This window comes from Alligator mississippiensis, chromosome 7 (genome assembly GCF_030867095.1).
Source record: "Alligator mississippiensis isolate rAllMis1 chromosome 7, rAllMis1, whole genome shotgun sequence".
Classification (NCBI taxonomy): Eukaryota; Metazoa; Chordata; order Crocodylia; family Alligatoridae; genus Alligator; species Alligator mississippiensis.
Genome location: NC_081830.1, coordinates 52,438,997 through 52,464,992, shown reverse-complemented (window position 1 = coordinate 52,464,992; position 25,996 = coordinate 52,438,997). Strand labels below are relative to the sequence as shown.

At 42.6% G+C, this 25,996-nt stretch overlaps 1 protein-coding gene across 1 annotated transcript in view; it reads right to left on the bottom strand.

Moving 5' to 3' along the window:
• Window positions 1–23,949, bottom strand: part of NYAP2 (neuronal tyrosine-phosphorylated phosphoinositide-3-kinase adaptor 2) — a 93,753-nt gene extending 69,804 nt beyond the window's left edge. Inside the window, exons 1-3 of the mRNA XM_059731859.1 lie at window positions 23,873–23,949; window positions 21,563–21,631; window positions 17,297–17,598 (exon numbers count right to left, since the gene is read on the bottom strand). Coding sequence (XP_059587842.1) covers window positions 17,297–17,598; window positions 21,563–21,631; window positions 23,873–23,949 — 448 coding nt within the window. The remainder of the gene's footprint in view (window positions 1–17,296; window positions 17,599–21,562; window positions 21,632–23,872) is intronic.
• Window positions 23,950–25,996: the final 2,047 nt, after the last annotated feature.

The following is a 25,996-nucleotide window of genomic DNA, read 5'->3' as shown; positions in this document are numbered from 1 at the left end:
ACCTACAAAACATCTGCCTTGAATTCTAATCAGATCTGATTTCTATACATCTATTTGTGATTATTTCTATGCTGGCACCATTATCTTTTCCTCTCTACACGCTTTAGTTAACTTGACTGCATTTACTTGTTTTATTTTTTCTTTAAATTCTCACAATGTTAAGCACTTAAGAATAAATAATACACAAGGCAAAATGCACAAGGCCTTTTACACTGCTCAAGTCATGTAAAGATACCATAAAGGACATAAATTACATTCACACTCATTTTATTAAAGGAGACCATACATGGTCACAGTGTGAAAAAGGGCCCTAGTGTACATGAGAATCAGAAGCATAGTATCCTTGTTAAAGCTATTTTTGTACCCCCGTTCCCCCCCCCCAAAAAAAACCCCCCAAACCCCAAAAAAACTTGGAATGTAGGTTTTAGCACATGTAGGTCTTATTCAGACAAATAATTCAAGATATAAAGGGAACAGTGTTAAAAGAAAAAAAATTAGAACGCTTAAGTTGAATTCTCAACTGAATTTACAGGCAGGCAGGACCATTGATTTCATTTTATTTGACTGAAGTCAATGGGGTAGCATAGGCACAACTGACAGGATAATTTGGCCCCAAGTGCTAATTTCAGAAACAAAGTTTTGCTTTATTTCTCCCTCATCCTTGAGCTATCATTGCTGTAAGCACATCCTCTTTAAAATTGGTCACACAGCACAACTGCATTTAAAATAGTTAGATAATTTTCTTCCCAACCTATGTAAAACCTATTAAAAATTCAAATGTCAAATGCTAACATTATTCATTTGGAACAAACATGTAGGAAACTGTGTAGGGGAAAGAGGAAAACAAATAGAACTGGTGCGGTTTCATAAAACTACTCACAATGTAACCAGTGGCAAGAGACCCAATGACTTACACAACAATACTGGGTATGACTTGGAGTGGAGAGATCATCTGCTGGCATATCCTGCCAGGGTACTACTGCAGTGAATTGAGCTATAAAAATTCTCAGCAGCTGAGGATATTCATCCTCCATCCTCTGTACTGAAGGTCAAGATCATTTGACAATCCCAAGCATTTTTGCCACACCAGTGAACATAGCAGGATTCCACTGATGCAATGTTTGCCATTAAGTCTTGTGCTAGCTCCTGTATGATGTGTCCTATTCATACTCACAGAAATCAATACAGTATAGGAATGCTACAGTGCTTCACCCATTAGAGGTGCAGTAGGAAAGAGAAAACTGATGCTGTTGTACAGTGTTTATGGCCTGGCTGTAACTTCTATTCAAAGTGAAGATCTAATTTAACAAAAGCACTAGGCCCATTAGCTTCTGGATAGGTTAACTGGGCTGGTTGAGCTCTAGGCCTGTTAGGCATAGTCTTCAGTAGCTATTGGTACAAAGCACCACCAGTCCTATGAAAAGTCATTCAATCTTTCTATGATGGACTGCAATGTAAATTGGTGGTGTTCAGAACCTTGCATGAGATGCTAAACATTAGGCAGTATTAGGCCCACACCACACTTTGCCTCTTCATTTACATTGTGTAGAATTTTATTCTAGAAGTAGCATCACTGAAATCAACAGAAACATTGGGAAGGAGATTTTCAGCAGTTTTTATAAAGATCTATTTTGGATAAGTTACTACAGCCTTCTGTTTCCATAGTAATTGCATTGTGAGAGTTAGTAGATAAGACCTTCCTTACTGTATGTTATTACCAACAGTGCAGAGTTTCAAATATTAAGCAAAGCCAGCAATGTTAGGGTGTATTTCATATTCTAGTCACAGTATCTCTGCATCTATTTATAGTAGCACTTCCAGGAATCACTACAGTGATATGCTCCCCATATAACACATTGGGAGAGCGAGGTCACCACTGTGTTAGCCAGCCTCTGATACTGCACACCTTTCATGTTCTGAACACTCCTAACTCATCTGAACATCAATATTTCACACTGATCTGGCACTCCTCAGAAGTCTCAAAGCACTTTACAAAACAAAGGCATTGCTATCCCCATTGTGCAGATGGGAAAACTGAAGCACAGACTGTTAAAGTGATCTACCCCAGGTCACCTAAGAAGCCAGTGGCAGATCTGGGAATAAAGTCCCAGCCTTATGCTCAGACCACTCTGCCATACTGTATCCCATTATGGACCAATTCTGCATAGCACTGATTTGGGTGTAAGATTGAGTTTTCAGAACTGGGGCCTCTGTGAAATCAATCAGTGTAAATCTTCTAAAATGGGTGTCAAGATTGTGTGTCTCAGCATTGGTGACAAAATAATAAATAGTTCAGAACAATGGTATATTGTCCACGTGTTTGTTTTTACAAGCTCATATTTAAGGAAATAATCTGGTTCAGGAGTGGTGCTTAGGCTAGGGGATTAGTAGTAGCTGTTTTAGAGTGATTTTCAGTGTAGTCTTGGTTCTTGGTGAACATAATTGACTGAAGAAAGTTTGCTTTTTATTTGTAGTCTTACTTACCAAAAGTAATAAAACCCAAACATTTTTTTAAACTTCCATGGTTATAAACAAAAATCTAATTCCATTAAAACTGTCCCTGCTGAGGAGGCAATTAAATTAGATGCAGACTTTCTGCAGTTAGAACATAATGAAGTTGAGCAGGAGTCAGGATTTATAGACATGCCGGCTACTACATATTACGCAAAGCAAATGCTCCCAATGAGCCAGTTCTTTCTGTGGGCACACAGGGAATGAAGATGTTAGCAGCCAAGCTCATCCTGTGTGGCATGGTTAGCATCAGCAGAGGGAGGTCTTGTAGTTCGCATTTTGGACTGGGTTCTATTTCAAACTCTACCTCAGACTTCCAGCTTGGGCTTGAACAAGTTACTTAGGCATAGATTCAGACAAAGGTCTTACACGACAGTACCCATAACTTTGAGGTCTCAGCCCCCTGCAATGGAACCCAGTACCATAAATTAGGCATCTAGGTTCCATATACAATGAACTGGGACAGAGGATCCTGAGGATGGGATCAATGAGAGCATGGTAAGTGAGGAGTCTCAAGCACTGACCCACAGAAACCAGTGAAAATAGTCTTAAGCCCTGCCCTTTCCCCAGGGTTTACTCACTCGACTCACGTGCGGAGGTACTTAATGGGAGGTAGCTCCTTCCTCTTGGACTTCACAGCCTAGACCCTCTCATGAAGATATGTACCTGCTGTCTTTCTTTCAGTAGCACGTTTCTAATTTAAAACACAGTCAAAGAGGTCACAATGGTACCCCACCTCTTAATCAGTGGTTGAACCACTGAACCAGACTGCATGAAGCCCAGGTTCAATTCCTTTCTTTATGCGAAGGGATTCCAACGCACACCATCCAATAGAGCTTTAACCACCAGGCTATGGGTTATTCTAGGGCAAAAGCACTCTCCATTTCTCACTTTGAAGCTATTTCACTGTACATAAAAGTACTTAAGATTCATTGGATCAAATGGAGAAGGAGGCAGCCTGACCCTCCAATATAATGGTGAGGACATTTACCAGAGGAGTCCTGCATCCATTTCCTGTTACCATGATGCATTTTATCCATTAACTGTTTCAAATAAGAGGAATAACTAGTCCTTAGAGCAGGAGTCAGAACACAGAATCCCCCTCCTTTTCAGCCAGTCTCCTAACAACTGTGTGACAGTGTCTTGATACCTTCTCTCTCAGGCCCAATGAATGTTGACTTCTTTTCTACAGGGTGGAACAGGTTTGAAAGTAAGGTTGGGAAGTACCCCTGATACGTAGACACTTTCCAGGGACATAAAAGATTTGAATTCTCTCAGAAGAAGGCAATGAATCAGTCTGAGATCTTGGGTGAAGGCTCTAACCTCCAGGATACTATATAGAAGGGAGAGGATGCTGGCTGTATTGCGGAAAAAGAAAAAAAAAGTAGCTACCACTGAATCTTATGCAGGGTATGATAAGTATTGTTCAAGTATACTTACCACTTAGGCTCCACACATAAAAGGCCACTATCTCTAAAGCTTATTCAAGAGTTAAGACACCAAGCTGATCAACTTCGTTAAGACAGAGGTGCTTCTGGATAGGCCTAAAGTTATACCTCTGGGTTACCTGGGGAACTTTAATGAGGACAGCTGAAGTGCCTATGCACTCCAGAATTAGGTAACAGCTGAACCGAGATTTCCAGAATTGCAATTTGGGACTTAAGCACTTAAATTTCACATAAATTCCACATTATGGGACTATGTCCAATTTTAGATTTGGCCTTTAGTCCATCTCTGTGCCTCATCCTGATCTCTGAAACAGGAATAATAATTGGGGCTGTATGAAGCTCTGGTCCCTGATTCAATTCAGCAGAGATTCAGCCTGATTTGGTGGCCAAATCTCTGAATCCAAATTGATTGGAGAACCCTTTAATCTCTCTGAATTGAATAGGAACCCTCCAAATCAAGTTAGAAAGATTTGGAGATTCAGACATAGAGGCAGCTTTAAATTTTTTTCTGCATACCTCTAGATAGGCGGGGCTTCTGACTGCTGTGATGCTGGGGTACATGGAGCGTCCCACAGAATCACAGCGGGCTCCCCAGTGCATTTGGCAGCAGACCCACAAGGGGACTGGAAGCAATTCCGATTTACTTCTAGGTCCACAGGGGAGCGTGCAAGGGGGCCCTCCAGAGCCCCTCCAGCTCGGTGACTGGTGCCTCCCATGTCTGGGGGCCACCTGGGTTCCTCCTGCAGCCAACCGCCAAGCCAGGGGGTATGGGAGGGCCCCCCAGTGTGCTCCCAGGCAGACCCAGAAGTACTTCCAGTCCGCTTCAGGGGTCACTGCTTAGCACGTGGAGACCCCTCCCCACCCGCAGTCTTGTGGGATGTTCTGTGCACCCCAGCATTGCAGCAATCATGAGCTGCGCCTGCTACCTCAAGGTATGTAGAACATTTTTTTAAAGCTGTGTCTGTGTCCGAATCACCGATTCTCCGAATCTGAAGATTCAATGCTTTGGCTGAATCGAATCAGGGACACTGATCTGAATCAATGAATTGAATTAGTGTTCCTGACTCAGGCCGAATCTGAATAGAATAGGGCCCACTTCACACAGCCCTAATAATAATGATTACTATCTCTCATGGTTTGCCTGTCTTATCTACTTAGACTGCAATCTCTGGGACAGTGACTGTGTTTTCTATATGTCTACATAGTGACGAGCACAATGAGTCCTGAATCTTGACGAGGGCCTCTAAGTGTTATGTTGTTGTTTTTTTCCTTGCAACTGAAACTGCAATCCTACATTCAAGCAATTACAGGAACCAATCTCCCTCCTCCCCCATGATTCTCTTGTGGAGGATAAGACTTTGAAAGTAAATAGACTGTGTTCTTGTGTCCCATTCAGTGTTAGTCCAGAGAACAGCACTGGCTTGCAGAGTGGCAATGTTGAAGGAGCTTGGGTTAAGGGACCACAGGCATAATTCCTCTGAACTCCACTAGTTGTACTCTGCCCCACACAGATGGCCTGGTCCAGATTTCACCGTCTTGCAATCCTGTTCAAGCCCACTGAAATTAAGCCTACACAGAATGACAATCAGGCTAGAATTTGGAGTTTGTATTCAGGTAAAGACATCTACAGTTCAAAGGACTGACCACTAAGAAGTAGTGCCACATTAGTTCTGTACTTTCATTTGCCTCTTTTAAAAGCACATGCTGGCATACTGCAACCTCAAGAAGCGTTCATGGTTTAGCTGTCACTGCTGTATTTTATCCTACTGTTTGCATACACAGAAACTGAAAAACAAAGTGCCAAGCAGAGTTGCAGCATGTCAGGCATATGTTGCTTGATGTCACCCAGAATTAAGCCATGTGGATGCGATGAAAGTGGCAGACTGGTGCACCAACCAAGGGAATTTTAGTCAAACCATCATTAGAAAGAAATTTCCCATGAAACAGAGACCAGTCATGACCAGGTTTACCAGGATTCAGCTTCTCAAGTCTGCTGAGCGCTGTGAATGCCCATGATAGTCAGCGTGAGTTTGGGGTTCTCATCATTCTGCACAATCCATCTTGAGGAAGAAGATATTTTTCATGCTTAAAGCTGCTCCATCATTAAGAATTCTGCCACTGATTTGCAAATTAAAAAAAAAACAAAAAACTAAGGCCTAACTGGCTACAGGAAAAGAAAAAGGTAGGAGGGTAGAAACCTTGCTTATTGTCTACAGACAACATAATGACAGCAGCTATGTTGCATTTTCTTGGTTGTAAGCCCATGAAAGTTTCTTAGGACATTGCTATTACAAGGATTAGCTGTAAGAATATACACAGACTTCTGCAGATTCTTATTCTTCACCAACCCTCCCTTATATGTGTAGTCCCATTGCATTAATGGGACAAACAGAAGCAGCTGAAAAACAGGTGGTGCGGTGAGTAGATGAGCAGACACCAGATAAAAACTTTAACATTGTTCTGATTTTTCTTACACTTCCTTTTCAGTTAAAATTTTTTGAACAGCCATGAAATTAAGGCAGAGGAAATACCTGATTTATGCTTTTCCAAGAGCTTTTTTAATGCTTTAGGATGAATTCAGTGAAATAAAACAATGAAAGAACTAGTCTTCTTATAGTAAAACAACACCTGGAGAAAGAGGTTTATTGTGAATCCTGAGGTGAGAAACAACAACAAATAGAAGATTCACAAATTCTATGATATTCTGCTTTCCATATTTGTATGCCAAATTAAACATGCTCTAGTTTGACTATGGTCAAGGACAAACTAACATGCATTCTGGTGTAGTTAACGTTGATTTTTACACTGATGTAAATTACACCGAAGTCAGGAATGGACAAACAGAGTTACCTCAGGGTAGCTTAATAGTGTGTGGGTATTACTGGGGGAGAGAGGGGATGGGTGGACACGTAATAGCCTTTAGTAGTTGGCGACTAGGGCTGTGCAAACTTCAGTAGCTGATTCTATCGGAGGAGATTCAGTTCGATTTTGGGACCAAACCTCCAAATCAAATCGGGAAACCAATTAAAAGCTCTGAATCAATTTGAAGCATCCAAATCGATTTGGAAATCTTTGGAAAAGATTCATCCACTTCGGAGATTCAGCCATAAACTAAGCAGGCAGCTGACACAGTTGCCTCTGGCTGGTAAATCTGTTGGGGTTAGGGGAGGGGAAAGGGAAGAGGTGTGAGGGAGGGAGGGACTGGGGCTGGGCTGGGACTGGGACAAACTGCCCAGCTGAGGCGGTGGGGGGGCATGTTACTCAAGGAGGGGAGTGGGGGGTGCAGAATGCAGGCACATCAGCACTCAGAGTGAGGGCTCTGCTCTACTGCCGCTTGCCTAACTGGGGTGGGGAGCGGGATGCAGGCGCAACTCACTCCAGGCAAAAGGGGCAAGCGGCAGTAGGGCAAAGCCCCCACTCCTAGTGCTGCTGTGCCTGCATCCCACGCCTTCCACACCAGCTGGCAAGCAGCGGCAGGGCAGAACCCCCACTCCCAGTGCTGATGCAGGCACGGCAGCACTGGGAGCAGGGGCTATACTCTGCTGCCACCCGGAGTGAGCTGCACCTATATCGTACCTCCCCCTCCCCCCACACTGGCTGGGCCAAACGGCAGCAGGGCATAGCTTCCCCCACTGGGGCAGAGGCAGGCACAGCTGGAGGAGCCATGGGAGAAGCCCCCATGACTGCCCTGCCTGGCCCCATCCCCCACCCAGCCCCAGCCTAGTCCCAGCACATTAAAAAAAAAAAAAAAAAAAAAGAAAGAAAGCCCCGTGCTCACTGGCTCTGGCAGCGGTGATTGGGGCATCTGGGAACTCATGACAGAGCCCCCCCCATGCAGCGCAGGGCAGTGGGGAATAGTGGGGATCACCCACCGCTTGCCACCCGCATGGCAGCTAGCCCATGGTGTGGGTGCAGCATGGCTCGGCAGGGTGCTACATGCTGTCTGGGAGCTGGGGCAGCTCCACCTGTCAGCCAGAGCCCACCACCGCTCAGCCCCAGCAGCCCCAGCTCCCAGACAGTGCCCAGCATCCTGCTAAGTCATGCTGCACCCACACCATGGGGCAGCTGCTGCATGGGTGTGATCCCCACTGCTCTGCACTGGGGGGGGGGCTCTGCCATGAGTGCCCAGAGGCCCCAATCACCCCTGTCAGAGCCGGTGAATGCAGGGTTTTCTTTTTTCTTTTTCTTTTTTTTTTTAAGTGCTGGGACTAGGCTGGGGCCAGATGGGGGATGGGGCCAGGCAGGGCAGCCACTGGGGGTTCTCCTGTAGCTCCCCCAGACCGGGGAGAGGCAGGCACAGACAGAAGAGCCATGGAAGAACCTGAAGCCTCCCAGCTGTGCCTGGCTCTCCCCGGCTGATCCGAATCATCGAATCTCTCCGAATCCGCGCTGTATCTTCCGAAATGAAGTCAGTCAAATCGATTCAGGACAGCGATCCAAATCGAGTCACTGTCCTCTGAATCAGCCAAATATGAATCAAATACTTCCCTACGTGCACAGGCCTATTAGCTACCCAAGAATGGATGGGTAGCCAGACAATATCTAAACCAAGGTACCTTATATTTGTAGATTTCTCCTTGATCATGGCAGATGTAATTCCCTACCTGATGAGGCAAAATTACCATAGATTAGGGGTTTGCCTCATCTGTATGTTTATACTCACACACACATATATATGTTGCCCTACTAGCATCTCTGCTCTGTACATATATACACATGCACACAGTACTGTAATTCTGCATTTATATTCACACACATAAACATTGAATCCATCCAGGGCCTATGATAGATGCACATACTCATATTGCAGGGGGCTTGCATTTTTGAGTGCATGTTCTATTTAATTGTGGAATGATACTCTAAGCAAATCAACATGTGCACACATACAACAGAGAACTGTGAAATACTACTTCATTAAACCAAGAAAAAGGCCCATTAAACACATGAGTCCTAGGGTAGACTACTAGGTCATCGTTACAGTACTAATGGCACAGAATAATTCCCAGGCTAGTAACTAGATTGTCATGTGTTTTAACATTGCATGGTCTATTCTCCAGTCAGTGCTTGCAACTTCTATTAACGTTAATGAATATGCATATGTGCCTCGGGGGGAAGAACATACTCCCCCATGGCTTCTGAACTTGTTTACAAATTCCTCCGAAAATCACATTGTGCTTATTGTTCTGCACAGAAAGCTATTATGGCTGCTATAAGAACTTCCTTTTTTTCCCCTTATCTGAAGAACAAGAGAATACACCAGAGCAGACTAAGGGTGGCAAGGGACTGTGGACCAAGAAAAATAATTTAGCTCTGGGAGTCTGCAATCAGAATGTTTGCAGCAGAAAGATGGTTACTAAAACTGCAGAATCTAAACCTACAGTGCCCACCCCAGCAAAGCAGATAGCTGCAGATCTACTGCAAATCTCAGCAGGTGCTATCAGAAGCTAACTTGAGCTTTTTGGTGTTCCTTCCTGTTGAATCCACAGACTGAAGAGAATGAATAACCCGGGTAGTTTTGGGGCCATCTGCAACTGCCTGTGCATGGGCAGTGCACTAAGCAGTGGAGAAGAATTCTCTGTGATCCCAACAGCAAAATCATTCCAGTAGCTCCTCTCTTTGTTTGCAGCCCCACGAGCATGACTTCTGGGTTGGATGACTAAAACTGAGAGAAATCAAATGTGAATTTTTTGACAGACACTAATTTACTAGCATCTCTGCCCTACTTCAGGGGAGGGAGTTTTTTCTGTCATACAGTATATTCAGCTATATCAGACTGATTTTCATAGGGATTTGAGGACCTAACTACTACCCATCTCTTAAGAAATCTTTTCCATTGCCTCCAGTGACACCTACTTAGGGCATTTGTAGATGACACAGGGATTTAATTCTCCCTAAATTGAAGCGTTGGATTTTTAAAAACACCGCTTCAATTTACAGTGAAGTAAACCTCTGTGTTATGTACATCTGTGTTGGAGCCTGATCCTTACCTGCCTCTCCAGCAGCAAGGGGCAAGTGAGCTGCTGGTGGGCAGAGCAGTCCCTCAGCTGCTGGGGCATGCTTCTCTCTGTGGAAGCAGCAGTCCATTGCCCTCCACCCCCAATGGCACCTGCCCATGGGCACGTGCCTCGGGCAGTCCAGGGGGGCACTGCAGCTGTGGAGCAAAGCATCAGGCCCCCACACAGCTCAGGCAGGATGGGGGAGAAGATCAGGCTCACCACTTTTTTTTTTTCCTTCTGTGGAGCCTGCCTTCCCAGGCTGCTGCCGGGCCGCCTGGACACAGTCTGCCTGCACAGCTCCTGGGCTGCACAGAGCCCAGTGCTTCCCTCTGTGACTGTAGGGTAGGAAACTAAAACTCCTTGGAGGTATTTTACTTTTCAACGTCCCAAAGTCATTTGCTGTGTCCCAAAGCCATTTAAGGCACATTACGCCACTGAATGTACTACAGCAGCTGGAATTAACATGCAATATGCCACCAAATGCTGAAACAGCAGTGCCATTAAAGTCATGCAAAAGTAATTTAACCCACTTTAAACCCAATAAAAAGAGTCATCTACAAACGGCCTTAGGTGTTAAGCCTTCTTAACCCCTGCGACATAGCTACTGCCAGTAAGGGCACTAACCTTTACATAGTAAAGGTAGTTCAGCCTCAGGGTTAAGTTACTGGTGAAACAACTACTTAGGAGTATAGAGTGAATATACTGATGACCAAATGCTGTCCTGATTTACATCCTATACAATGTCTATAGACATTTCACAGGGACTAAATTAGGGAAGAATGCAGTGCTTAAATTCCAGAAGTTCAGGAACAAACATATGGGTTAAAAGAAAAAAAAAATTAATCATTCTGTATAAGGCTCTTATGAAATATTTCTTCCATCAGTGGATGCTGGTTAGAGGCAAGAAAGTAAGATGGCTGCTATACTGTACATTTTTTCAAACATTATTCTTTTAAATGAATTACCAGCCAATGGAGGATGCAAAACATATTAAACTGAAAGCTCTAAATCCACTTCAGTCCATCTCCTGTTTATACAGATTGGCAAAGCTCACAGCATTGGGTTAGCAGCTGAGCTTGCAAGGTAACTGGGAATTTTACAAAATTGTGCCATCTGAAAAACTCCAATTACAATTATAGTCATTGCTTTTTCTCAAAAGGGAAATATGCTTCCTTCTAGAGATTACTGAACAGGAAAGATACATTAGACAAAATTGCAGAGTAGCAAAATAGATGTCTCTTTCACACGGAATGCTCAAGTGGAAAACACATAAAACAATTAAATGACTACAAAAACAAGGGGCAAGAATTCTTGTGGGTGATATCTTTTATTGGACCAACTGTATGCTGAGGCTTCTGAAAAAGCTCTCAGCATGATCCTATCTCTGCATCCCACACAAAGTAATGATCCTATTGACTTTACTGGGACTAGAATAGGTGAACGCTGAGCTTTTTTTGAAAATCCTACTTTTTTTTTTTTTTTGAAATCTCACTCTTGTGTATTCTTCATTCATGTTGCCAACAGCATTTTAGATAATCCTCATGGATAGAAAATCAGCTTCTAAAATCTAATTAGCTTCACAATTTATCATCATCAACATAGTACTATGTGCCACTGTCACTGAGCAGGATTCCATTATTTAAAAAAAGAACAAAAAGACAGTCACTGCCCCAAATACTTTACCATAAATGCTTGTGCCAGTTGTTTACTTTTTTATATCTTTTAGTTTGGAAAGTGAAAACCCATCAGTTTAACTCCTATTTATGTACCATTCAAGATGAAGAACAACCCTGAAAACCTTAGCTTCTAAACATTTCATTTACAAATTATTGTATAACACCACAAATATAATATTTTTAATATTTACAAAAAATTGTAATTAGTGTAATATTGGGACTGCAAATTATGCATAGGATTATCCGACTGTTGAAATGATCCATTTCTGTTGGAACACTAAACCTCTGTGGAAAGATAGCGTTGCATTCTGTAAAAACTTGTCTTTACAAATCTGAAGTGCATACTTGACCTAATTCAGTCAATATGACCCAATCCAGATCCTTCAATTACAGTATGAATAATGGACCATGACAGAGAGCACAGACATTCAGAAATATGCCAACAATATTAAAGAGGATCTACAAAGGTAGACCCTTTTCTTGGAAACTGCTACTTAAAATACAGACAGTTTGGGTATACTGTAATGCAACACAAACTGGAACATTATTATTATTATACTGGGACAGATCCAGGGGGGTGCAGTTGCACTCCTTTTGCATTCCTGGTCCATCCAAACTCTAAAGGAGGCTGCCTGGGACAAGCATTGGCTTTTCTATTCAGGCAGCCCTGAGGTAGTCAATTGACTTCATGGCTCATTATAATCAACCTGATTCCTGCTAGTCTCCCTTCACTCCACAGGTGTTAAAGACCCTCTCTCCTTTAAATGGTCTTTATGTTCCACTATTCAAACTGTCCTTTCTTCTGCAATGTTGCAATCTGATAGCCATCCCTGGTAATGCCTCTCTCCTGCCTCAAACACCTGCTGCAGCCTGTTCTTAACTCTAGTTTAAAACCTTAACTCAAGCGTGGTAATATTAAATCAGGTGTAGAAATGACTGACACCAAAGTATTGGAGGCACTGTCAAGGTATTCAAGAAGACTAGATTTTCTTTTATGACGCTGAATAAGAGATATATATTTAACTATAATGACTACAGGACTAATGAAATTATATGTTTGGACTATTTTTGCTTAATGTATGTTTTAAACTTAGTATATAATCTAAAAAAATAGTGCACATTTTGATAAAGTTATATTCATTTTTGCTTTGATATTCAACTGAATAATATAGCTTCTAGTCTACCTGGAGAAGAATACTTGTGTTATATGGGCTGATGTGACTCACACCATGTGCTCTCCTCTTCTCAAAATCCTAGATCTGCCCATGAACTGCTATGTAATGAGTTTGGACTAATGTGTTATTGCAAGTTTGAAGGAGATTTTCACACTGTTTCAAGTTTAGAAGCAAATACTTATCCAACAAACAGTGTGCGTAGGCACTATGTTTCTTTCTATTTCTGTTTCTGTTACTAATGCTATTTTTGTTTTTAGGAAAAGAGAGAATTCCCATTTTACAGCCAAGTTTCTCCTACCACATGATTCTGTAGTACAGTCAGAGTCATATTTAACATCATGATCTATTTCTAGGGAAATTGTTATGATGTGACAAATCAAATATTTTGACTTTTGCAAGGAAAAGGAAGAGAATATAGGTTGAAAACAGAAGTTCTTTTTTTTTTATAACAATCCAGGATTTAAAACAGGCAACCCTCTCCCCTACAGAAACAAAACAAAAGAAAAAAAAATGCAAATAAAGTTGCACAATATTTATCAAAGCTATCTCCTTGCTGCCTAGGATATGTATTTAATTTCATTTTAAATTAGTCAGTAGGTGAGACAATAAATATTGTAGGTCAGATTATTGGGCTTTGCCATCAAAAGCATGCATATGTTTTCATGTCAATTTATTTGTACTAATCCCACATTTGCTTATGGAAATCTATAGCTTTGTTCTATAATAGTTCTCTGTGGTTAATAGAAACAGTACGACAAGGGCTTATCTGCATATATTGTTGCTCATATTTTGTCTATTTGTACATGAAAATGCAGAATTGGAAATGCATGGCACAATATATGCAACAGTGTTTGAAAATGTAGGCTTGGATGATCGTGGATAATCTGGGTAGGGATGTATCCCCGTCTCTAAATAACATCTATGAATATGCATTTTCATGGTTCCCTAAATTCAATGCGGGTTCATAGCCAACACAAGACAATGTTGCAGAGAAATTTTAATAGGTACAACAGTTAAACAAGGCCTACAGACTCTGAATCTCCTAGACACCTTGCCAGCCAGATAGAATAATGCATTTCCTAGGAGGCAAATTATGGAGCAACAATGATCATTTAAATTAATTGATTTTCTAGGCAAGAAATGAGCTTCTTCAGTGTTACCTGAAGAGTTTCAGGTGTTCTCTTATATGTATGCTCATGGATTATATACAAGCATATTCCTATTTTAGGTAGACTGTGACCATGAAAATTCTTGTTCTCATTGAAGCAAGACACCTGGCCATACAGTATAAAAGAGATTGTACTGTTTCTCTTTCTCAGTGAGAAGTAAAGCATTTTGAAGCTTCAACATCTATATCTAAACAACATATTGTGATGTTCCTGAATAGTTCTCAAACACTATGATACAACGATTCTCTCCACAGACGCCAACAACTCTGATTACGCACTCTGTATGTTACACTTTAGTGAAGTCCCTAAAGAGTTTGGCACCTCTTAATGGCCCTCTGTTATACAGACCCAGTTTGTTTTGATTCAGAGTATGTTAGGGTTACCAAGTCCCCTCAGTGGGAAAGCTTCAGGTGCTTCCTCCCATTAAATGAAGGGTATTCATCACTGTGGCTGCTTACAAACAAACAAACAGCACATTACTTTAAGATCAGCATACCCCCATGCTGAGTAGAGCACACACCTGGAAGAGGCATCATGTTAGTTTGACCCAGCCCACCCAATGTCTTCATAGATCGGGCACTTCAGTGGGGCTTTTTGGTTCTTGAATCAGCTATTAGATAAATGCACAAAAAAGCCCCACTGAAGCAACTGATCTATACAGATGCTAGGGAGTTGGGTCGAACTAACATGCTTCCTCTTCCAGTAAAGTGCTGGGTTTGTTTTATTTCTTGGTTTGTTTGTTTTTTCGGTTTTTGGGGGGGGGGTCGGGTTCACATCTGTCAGCAGCGTGTATTACATTTACAACTGGCAATGACAGAACTGCCACTGAATAGTTACTCTATGAAGTATCAAAACATTTCTACTTTATAGAGGTAGTTTATTACACTATGCAATAAAATTCATAGATTATCTTTAATGATAGTGATGGAATATTAATTCATTTTTCTCCTGTGTTCCTGGGTATACAAATAATCTGGATTGACCTGGTATGCTGCAAAAGTTTCCTGGAAAGAGTTTGAAATAGTATCAATATCATGCAGGATATCTGGTACAAATACAGCAGTGACACCCAGTTTACGCATCTTATATATAATCATCATGTATTGGGGTATGCTAAGCCTAACCTAAGCTAGAAAGGATGGAATTTGTAGTTGGCTTAGGAAACAGAAATGCCAGTCAACTCCATCTTTCAAAATATGCCAAAGATGTCACAATCAGAGAGCACATCTTTCTGGTCTAGGTAACAATCAGGAGTTAAAAGGAGATAAAGGGGAGAAGACAAAGAACACAGTGGTTGCCCAGAAAAAAATTAGGGCTACTGGGAGCAACTTTTCTAGTCAAAGGCCGCTGCTAAATTTCCACTTAGCTTTCTTGGGACAAGGGATAAGAATGTAGACTTTTTTTTCTTTCAGACAGTCAGATTCTATTGCAACTTGGGAAAAGAGGAAAAGGGGAACGTGGATGTAAACATAGTAGGTTCCCTGATCATCCCTGACAACACTATAATCCACAACTCCACACAACACACTGTGTTGACTCATGTGCACACTCACACATGTAATGGAAAATTTTTAGGAAATGTTGCAAAGATGATTTTTATGTCCATCTTCCTCTAAAGAGAAAGTCCTTTAGTCACATTGGCTAAGCACAGATTGTGAAAAATCCCAAGGCTGAATCATTTCAGTTTTAGCAGGCTAATGTAAACTGCTTAGATTGAACCGATAAGCAAGTGAACATTCACTTTTGATTCTGGAAATACAGCCACATGCCTGCAGTGGCCCAGACCGGAAGCCAGGAGGTGCTAGAGCATGCCTCCCTGCTCTGCAGGAGCAGACAACTTGGGTCAAGGCTAGCCTGCAAGTGAGTTGCAAAGCATCCTGGGATGCAGGCTGGCTGTGAACCAACTTGAATTTGGAGGGGATCTGGGACAGAAGTTCAATTAACCAATTAAACCTAAATCAATTAAGTCTGATACTTCATCCATCCAGGTTATCTTAAACCAATTTCAGCCATTTTGAAAGTGGTCTATGTACACTGAACTTCTGTTGTGTTACAGATCTGAACCAGTTGCCAATCACTTATACTGATTTGTGTGTAATTTCTGTCCCTAGCCATTGAGTCTGGCTGTACAGATGTAAGAGAAAGAAAACTTATCTAAAGGACTCTTTTTTATATATAAATATGTCCTTTCTTTAATCTGAGAGATCTCCTGACCCCCAGGGCTAGATGAAAGTGCTCTGTGCATCCTACTGGCAAGGTGAGACCTTTTCAATAATACAAAGATCCAAAAGGTCACACAATATTGGACCTTAAGCCTGTCAGTGGTACAAGGCATAATATTGCCTGTCCTGGGTTTTAAGGTAGTGAACATTGTGGGGATATATTCTGGAGGAAAATTATGGCAAATGGCTTGGTCTTTTAAATTGCTACTAATTAAAGCCTGGGTTTGGAATGTTAGAAGTAGTTCCAGTGGAACAAGGTTACTAGGCACAGCACAGGAGAGGAAATGAAAAGTGCATGATAAATGCCACATATAAGATAACTATACCTGCCAGCAGAAGTGAGGTAAGATTGATTCAGTCTAAGTCTATATATAGCCTGTTGATATAAGGAATGGTTTGGGGATATTTTATAGCCTTTAAAAAAATTGATTGGTTAAGAAAAGGTATAAGATATGTAAAGCCAATGAGCATTTCCAGCAACTGTCGAAAACAAAGGGATGCACACAAGAAGCACAGTATATCACACTGGGTGTTATAAATGACATATAACACAGGTAGAGGGAATAGTTCAACACTGCTTTAAAAAAAAGTTTAGAGTCATTGTGTTTGAAGACGAATTCCATAACAGAAAGGAGGAAGCAAAAAGTATCTTGTCCCCTCCCAAGTAGTTCCTTTGAGTTTTAATGCTGTGTCATCTAGGGAAATTGGGAAGAGTCAAGGGGAGGAGAGGAGAGAGGGAGGGAGTTAAGAGGCAGAGAGAATGCAGGATTTGTCCAAAAATGAAAGCTGAATAAAGAAAGAAACCCCTCAGAATTAAGAAATCCAATATTAGTCATCTTAGTATTCCTCATCAAACCAGCTATTGCCTTTGGGCGATATACCATGCCATCCCCTGTACCACATTAGCATTTTACCCTATAAGCAATATTGTAGTTGCTATAGTTGTTAAGAGCCAGACAACACTTTTATAAATACTCTTATAACTTAATATGCTGTCTAGGCAAATAGTGCTGACATTTTAAAATAAATTACAGGGAACATATATACACTCTTTGTAGGAGGGTCACCTTAACATTTTTCAAATAATTCTAGTTCTTACCTTCAGTCCTATCTGGTAATTTCCCACTCTTACTTGTTGTTCCAGAGTTAACAGTTTCAGATGAGGTGCTCAATTTGGTGCTGGGGTCTCGCTTAGGTTTTGGCGGTGGTTGTTTTCGAGAGCAGCTACTGCTTTCATCATCAGTACCTCCAACTGAATGAAGAGATTGGGATCTCACGGTAAAACCACTTGAGCAAGGATGTGGCAGTCTGTCCTGAGGAGCAGGCATTGTCATAAATCCCATTCGGAAATGTTTGCCAACATAACTTGCTTCATTTCCTCTCACCACTTCTCCACCTATGCTGTAAAGAGAAAACATACGTCCAAGTAAAGGATCTACTTCTGTTTTTATAACACCTGGAAACATCTACAAATTTTCAAAAATTTTAATTCAAAATGTTATCTACAGTGAGAAACTTATTTCAACCAGTTCTAACAGAGATGGGCCCAAACTGATAGTTCTGTCGTGGAAAAGGCACATTTTCATTTACAAAGCCTCCTTTGGCAGTATGTCTTCCTTCAGTTTTCTGATTTTTTTTGCTTCCTACTTGAGATGTATTATGGCTCATTGAAGCAAGAACTTTTCCCCCTCCCCTCCCCTCCTTGGAATCCCCTCACACCACTGAGAAGAAGATTAATAATCTTCCTTTAATAAGCCCATTTTAACTCCTTCATCAGCTTGGGGTATCTTGAACTATTTTTTTATTTCTATATCTTTTCTATTTTCCATGTAGCCCTACAGCAAAATACAATATATTAGGGTTTTCCTTTGCAGAGCAACCAAAATCAAACCACATTAAGCCATTTTGTAGCTATGATCCAGTTAGGTAAGTTTCCAAAAGTGAACATCAGGTACAGTCAAAGTATCACCGTATTATTCCCCTTCCTTTGATTTTAACCAAACTAGGCAGAAAACCTCTACCCTTAGAATGAGATGCAATAGCCAAACCTTCACAAAAACTCTTTGAAGAAGTTAGAGGTAAGGTGGAAAACAGTCATATAATATGAATGCAATTTCATCTTTGGGCCTTGTTGAATATTACTTTTAGGCAGCTCCTGGAGCTCTAAACCCCTGGATTGTCCACACATTAACTCCTGAAACTAGTCTCAAGCACACTTTAGGCACCTTAAAGTGATGTCACTCCAGGGCAGGTTTCTCTCCAACCTGTTACCCAGCTCACGTCCCATTCATGTGGTGGCCACTCCACACAGATGAACTCCCCGTGTCGCAGACTTCAGTAGCCCAGGATGCAGTGTCTCCTCCCTCACCCTCCTGTTTTGTGTGGACAAAGTTGCCACTCTATGAATTTTATGGCCCAGGGGGCAGTTCTGGCACCAAGCCAACTTCCCCTCCCACTCCTGTGCAAACATCCTGCAGAGCACATACCAGCTAGCCAGGCTGCAAGGTATGGATGGGTTTGGGAGTAGGGTCAAAGTGTGGGGGTAAGGGGAAGACAACGTAGGGGCCATACTGAGTCACCATGAGCTCAGGGTTCCTTCCCAGGACAGGGGCAGTAGCTCCCAAGAGTCTTCCCTCACCTTCTAGTCACCCCAGGAAGCACAACCAGCACCCCCTCCCTCAACTCCAATCCCAATCCCAATTTATTAAGGCATGAGACCTCCTTTAATGTAGTTCCTCTATTTTTATATATATATTTATTTATTTATTTATTTACTTTATTTTATCCTTCAGTGGCAGACTTCCTTCATTTCACAACCCCATTCCTTTCCATCTCTCATTTCATTACCCACCCCATCCCATTAGCTCTCTGCCTCCTAGTTTCATGTTCCTGCCTTCCCCACTCTAACCCATCTCTCTCATATACCTGCTTACAGCACAGATAGACGCCCAGCCTGGGTCACCAACTCTCTAGTGGCAACTCACTGCTTTAGCGACTAGCCTGGCTGCTCCTTGCCAGCCTGCTAGTAGCAAGTCAAAGCTGTGCAGGTGGGGGACAGAGAAGGTTTTTAGTTTTGTCTACTCCAAAGTCGAGCTAGCAGTAACACTGATCAACATCTGAGCTGCTCAAAGTGCAATATGTAACAAGGCCCTGTAACTGTAGAATATCTGTTGCAGTACAATTTTTATCTATTTATGTTTTTATCTATTAAAATTTGTGAAACTCTATTCAACACACTAAGAAATTAATTTGACTTCATATTATTGATTTTTAAACCCTTTTTTAAATGTTTTCTGGCTCAGTGATATTTTTAAAATAAAGAGGTGGTTTTCTAAATGTTTTTTCTTACTCTTTTCTCTGGTTCAGAACATTTCATATGGAAGATCACTAGAATCATTATAAATCATACAGTAAAACTACAGTGTAAACTATTATATTATTGTCATATGCCAAGTACTTTCTACTATGATCCTACATGAAAGTCTGAAGACTATACAAAAACAGAAGCTCTCTGAGCAGGGAGCTACTGCACCTAACGGAGCCCTAACAACCAGGACCTGATTTTGAGAGACTACTGTAGTACAATTAATTTAAAAAGGATAAACCTTAGCAGTAGAAAGCAGTTCACTTCTAAGTCCTGGAAGTTGGGAACAACATTTGTTGGAGAGACCTAATCAGTGCATCAGTCAGTGTGCCCATAGTTAATATTTAGTATATTACTGTATACCTGAAAATGTACAAATATAAATTGAGGAAAAACCTATCATCTATCAGTGTGATTAAAGCAAATCTCCAGCACCACAAGTTATGGCTGAAGCTTTAAGAAGAAGAGTATGGATGTTCTGAGGTAGGGGAAAGAATGTGGCATTATACATTGATCTATACTTCCCTTTGCTCATCTATTACTGCGGACATATATGAATCTTGAGAAATAAGATCGATGGGTTCTAATCCGTTATGCCAGTTCAGAGTAAATAAAAGAAAAAATCCAACACATGCAAAAATATTCTGAAAATTACTCAGAAATGGGAAAGTTTAATATATACTTCAGTATCCTATCCTGAATCTAAAACATGAACAGCAACTGGAAGGTGACATAAAAGTGCATAAGATGAGTAAATAATTAGAATGAAAGCACAGAATCACAGGAGAAAAACCCATGACCAAGTAGATATCTAAGGTATCCATGGGCATCCAAGAAGGAAAGATCAACTAATTTGGATGCAAACATGTTAAGGCAGACTATCCACTGTACACATACAGTCTGATTTCTACAATTCTTATGCATGTTAGGCATTGATGCTCATTGTTGGAATGTATATGCACAGTACATTTCATATAAAAAAAAACAAACAACAACACAGTAAAATCAACAGGGATCTCTTTGTAAGAGATACCTCCATCATTCATTCAATTATAGACATAGAATCTAAACAGCCTACATCCCAATACATGCAAGTTCTACTTGTTAGATATGATCTGCAGGTAATACATTGTGAAGCAAGAAAGTCACTCTTTCAAAGTTAATGGAACTTGGGTTTCTAAGTGATTTTGTAAGTGAGGACTCTTGAAATGTTTACTCTGTTTGATGCCTGTAACAGGGAGCATTCTCAGGGCTGACTTAGCTTTGGCCCACCCACCTGTTCTGGGCCAACATATGCCTTCTCTCCTTCTATGCCTTGATGTTAATTAATTAATTACTGATCTTAATAAGTGGGAGGCTGCCCATGTCTTATGCCAATGCCAGGGAGCACTATCTGCGGCTCCGTACCTCCCCTACACTGCAGCCCATGCCTTGCAGATGGCATTCTCTGTTGTCAACATCCCCGGCCCCACTCTGGGCCCAGAATCCTACTATTTGAACCCCACCTGGATCCCTCCACTCAGGCAACCTACTCCACCTTCATTCCAGGCTGCTTAGCTCCCTGAGCTGCTCCCCCTTATGGGTGTGGTCCCCTGGGACCTTTGGCTACACTGGCCCTGGCCCACCTCCAGGCCAGTTGGAACCCCAGGCCCTCAGCTCTGGGCATCCCTCACGGTGGGCCCCTGGCCCTTTGACCCTTCCAGTCCTGGCAAAAGCACTGACCAGTTGGGTGATGTCAAGACAGGTTTCTGAGTCTATGGCTCCACTCTCTCGTTGGGGTCCACCTTCCAGACTCTACAAGGGGGTAACCCACCTGGTTGTGGGAGCTGGGGTAAGGCACCCTGACCCACCTTTCACTGGGGTGGTAACTGGCCTGGAATTTCCTGGGGGCTCCTGAGCCACTGAGAGCCCCACCAAGTGACCCACTCCTGGCAGGATGCAGTTTTAGGTCATGCCCAGGACCAGGAGCCTCCTGACCATCCCCTACAGGTCCTCCCTTACCTCCAGAGTATTCCATGAAGGCTTGCAGCCAGGTGATGTTGCTGCGCCTCCAGCCAACAGCAAAATGCCCTGTTTATATGAGCAGCCAGAGTTCTAAAATGGCCGCCGGAATTAAGCACCTGCTGGCTGCTTGGCCCCAGGTCTTAAAGTGGCAGGCACAAACAATGCCCTACCACAGTGCCCCTATTACTAATTTAAGGAAAAATCTGCTTGATAGGAGTGTTAGAATAGGGATATGTGGGATGAATTGTGGATGGTGTTTAAAGTTCCACAAAGATCCTACAACAGCTATAGTGCTCCTGCAGGAACACACATACAAGTTGTAGATGCCTTGGGCAAGCTAACTTGCTCCCTCTTCAGTTCCCTGTTTGATACTGCTCTTGGCTTTAAAAAAAAAAAAAAAGTGTAGGATTTAGCACTGAACACATCTCATTTTCATAAAGCTAATACCCCTTGAAGAGCAAGCCAGGTGAATCCCATTCTACTTCTCTCTTTGAAGGTCTCCTTGAGACATAGACTATAACATTCTGAGGGCACAGGCAGCAAAGCAGAAACAAGCACAAAGCTATGCCAGCAAGTCCCTCCGCTCCAGGATAAAGATACCCCTTGGTGAGTCAGAAGGAACTGTACACAAGTGAAAGTTGCACTGTTAGGTGAGCAAAGATGTTTTACAAGATAAACCTAGAGGGCATTTATACATGTGTTCTAGGAGTTGGAGGGGAGGGGGGGAATGCTTGAATAATTAAAGTGCCTGGAGCATCTTGTGAGTCAGTGTCTCCATGCTAAAAACGGTGCTGGGGGTATTTTAACTAAAATGGAGGCAGGGGTGCTTTTTTTTTTTCATTTGATGAGCCTTAGGTAAAGCACCCCTGCCTCCATTTTTGAGTACGGGGATGCTTATACATGAGACACTGGAGTCTGCGCCAACGTGCTGTAATTACATGTCAGAGCAGTCTTGCTGCACATGTATAGGCACCCAGAGATTTCAAAGAGTAATTAATAGTGGTAAAACCATTCTGATATGTTGCGATCTTTCTGAGTTCTTTATAGCAAAAGGATTACTTCACTATTTTTCTATACTCCAAACACAAGTGAAAGTGTAGAGCTGTCATTTTCTGAAAGGAGTATCGAGTCCAACAAGGTTGAAAACCACCATGGGCAGATTTAGAATTTTGAAAAAAGGGGTATAAATGGTAGCATGCATTATCACATATAACAACTCATATTTTTCTCTACTTAAAAATAAACTAGGAGTTTTACTAATATGCTAGAGGCCTGGGGCTGTATTGAAGCAAATACAACTTCATTGGAGAGTCAGAAGGGCTGTGAAGTTAGGACCTTGATTACCAGGATCAGCTAACAAACAGCAGAATTGCAGAACAAAGGACAGCTTGATAGGTGGAACATCAAGACCATTAAAAAGAAGAAAGGGTCATTAACACCTATGGAATAAAGAGTTTAGAAAGGATCAGATGGATTAAAATGAGCCATGAAGCTGATTGACTTCATCAGTACTGCCTGACAAGAAATGCTACTGCCACTGCCAGGCAGTAAATTTTAAACTTGGAGTGGACAAGGAAGCAAATGGGGATGCAAGTGCACCAATATAGCCCCCTCCCCCTCCTATCCACTTGTGACCTAAGCAAATCCATATTTACAACCAATTTATTATTGACTCATAACTGGTGTCAATTCCAATGGGATTTTCAACCAAAAAAAGATCAAAAGGCAGAACTCATTATTTTTCTCCATAATCTGATGATTAATATAAAAACCTGTAGTTAATTTAAATGATTAACTGTCTCCACTAATCTTGCCATAATTTTTTTCTGAAAATAATATAATCCTCTGATGCCATACTACAGAAAACGCATATCATATTATTTAAAGAGGATTAGTATCCAAACCTACTGAAGGATGTAGATGGGGTGGGGGTCTTATTTTATCTCCTTAAATCTGTACTAACATATATATATATATATATATATATCTCTATATATATACACACATTTTATATATATAAAATTTATATATATAAAAAATATAACATTTAAATCTTAATTTTTCACTTCATAAAAATTCTGAGCAGGATATCTAGTTAATTGCAATATTTCACTTCCACATAGGGGTAAACATTACATGTGACCCTGGCTGCGCAATTGGTACTGTGCAGTCATTTAGTACTGCACAGACCCAGCTGTGCACGGGTCGTTTCTGACCCTCCGTCACCATAGTGATGAGCAATTGTGCAGTAGCTTGCTGCTACAGCAACATAGTAGCAGCATCATTGTTAGTGCCCATTGACTGTACCGATAAGCTACGTCACCATAACTCATTGCTAAAATGACATAGCATCCTGTATAGACATGCTCACTAAATACAGCCATTAGGGAGATTTAAATTGGTTCAAAATGCCACCTGATATCAGGTAAATTGGGCTGGTAGGGCTAGCAAGGAGATTGGGGGGCAAGAAGTTTGGGATTGGGAATAAGGGGTTTGCTGGGGAAGGAAGGGGCAGACAACCCACAAGGGGTGTGGGATAGGGCTGTGTGAAGCTTTGGGTGGTGATTCAATTCAGAGGAGATTCAGCCCAATTAGGTGGCTGAATCTCTGAATCCGAATCAAATTAGGGGACCAATGAAAAAGGTCCAAATTGATTCAGAGCTCTCCGAATCTTTGGAAAAGATTCAGAGAGCTTTGATGATTAGGACAGTCCTCGGTGGCTACAGCAGGGAGCTGCAGCTGGACTCTGAGCTGATAAGTACTGGGGCGGGGGGGCTGAGGGAGGGGACCATGGGGGGACCCCTCCCAGCCCCCACCTGCTCCTCCAGCCCTCCCAACCCCCACCCACTCCCCCAGGTCCCGTATGGCTGCCCCACCTGCCCCAGCTCCCAGCCCTTTAAAGAAAAGCCCCACTCACCAGGTGCTGCCAAGCAGGGGGGCAATCCCTACTGTCCCCCACAGCCCCATGCTGTGTGGGGGACTCTGTCACAAGCCCCATGACCCCCCCCCCACTCCCCCAGCTCCCCCATGGCTGCCCCACCTGCCATGGCTCCAGCCCTTTAAGAAAAAAAAATGGAGAATAACCCCAGGACTCACTGCTCCTGCAGTGGCCTTGGGGCTTTGGGGGGATTGTGCAGAGCCCCTCATGTGGTGCGGGGCAGCGGGGGGCAGAGGGGATCACCCCACCCACCATCAGGAAAGGTGAGTGTGGGGGTTTTCTTGTTTTTTTTTTCTTAAAGGGCTGGAGCTGTGGTGGATGTGGCAGCCATGGGGAGGCTGGGGGGGCTTTTGGAGAGCCCCCCACAAAGCAGGGGGCAGTGGGGATCAGCCGGGCAGCATCCAGTGAGTCGGGGCTTTTTTCTTTTCCCAAGTGCCTGAAGTTGTGGGGGGGGAGTGATTCAGCAGCAGTTGAATCTCCGAATCAGATTTAGCCAAATCAATTCAGGACAATGATTCGAATCACCAAATTGAATCACGGTCCCCTAAATCAGCCAATCCGAAGCAAATACTAGCTGCTTCGCACAAGCCTAGTGAGGGAGAGGGCAGGTTCAACCCATGGGAGCGATCAGGAGATGTGGGGGCAGTTACAGTCCACTGGGCACTGCTTGGGTCCTGGAGGGTCTGGCAAAATCAGGGGACTTGCAGGGCCTGGGAGGGGTGGGGGGGGAGGTTTGAGGGACCAGAGGCTATTTTTAGCCCCTCCCCACCTCCCTGCAGAGAACCTACACCCTGATCCCTCTTGCCCCTCCCCCTACCAGGACTTACTTGCTCTGACAGAAGTGGCAACTGCAGCATCCTGCAGGATGGAGGCTGGAGAGGCCGGCTGGTCCAGGGGCCAGGAGGTGAGGGACAGAGGGAGGAGGTAGGCAAAAAATAGATTGGTGCAGGGCAGGTGGGATGTAAAAATGCAACCCTAATACTGGAGCCAGTGGCTGGGTTTTCCCAGCCCTGGGGCTGTGCAGGGAAAGTGTACAGAAATTCCAAACACTGTTTTGACCTAAATTGAGTACGTTTGACACAACATCAATGCAGATTTATCTTAAAATGGGCTCTGCAATTTTTAGACCAGTTTGTTTGCATAGACCTTCTGTCTGTAGAGTTACAGGTTTAGACTGATTTCCAGTCACTGATACTTGGTCTGTAAGTATAAGGTCAGCACTGGGTTGAATTAAGTTTAAAATGGGTGGCCATTTTGAATTCATTTAACCTCCCTGAATGCCTGTACTTAGCCTACATGTACAATTTTCAATGAGTTTTCTTTGACCCTTTATCTAAGAAAATGTATAGCCAGGACAAAGGCAGGCAAGGTTGTTTGAGTAAATGTACAGCCAGGACAAATGCACATTGAGGTACAATTCTCCCCACACACACCAAAATCAATACCCTAAGGGTGGTGGTTAGGGCATTCTCCAAGGAGGTGCTTTCAATTCC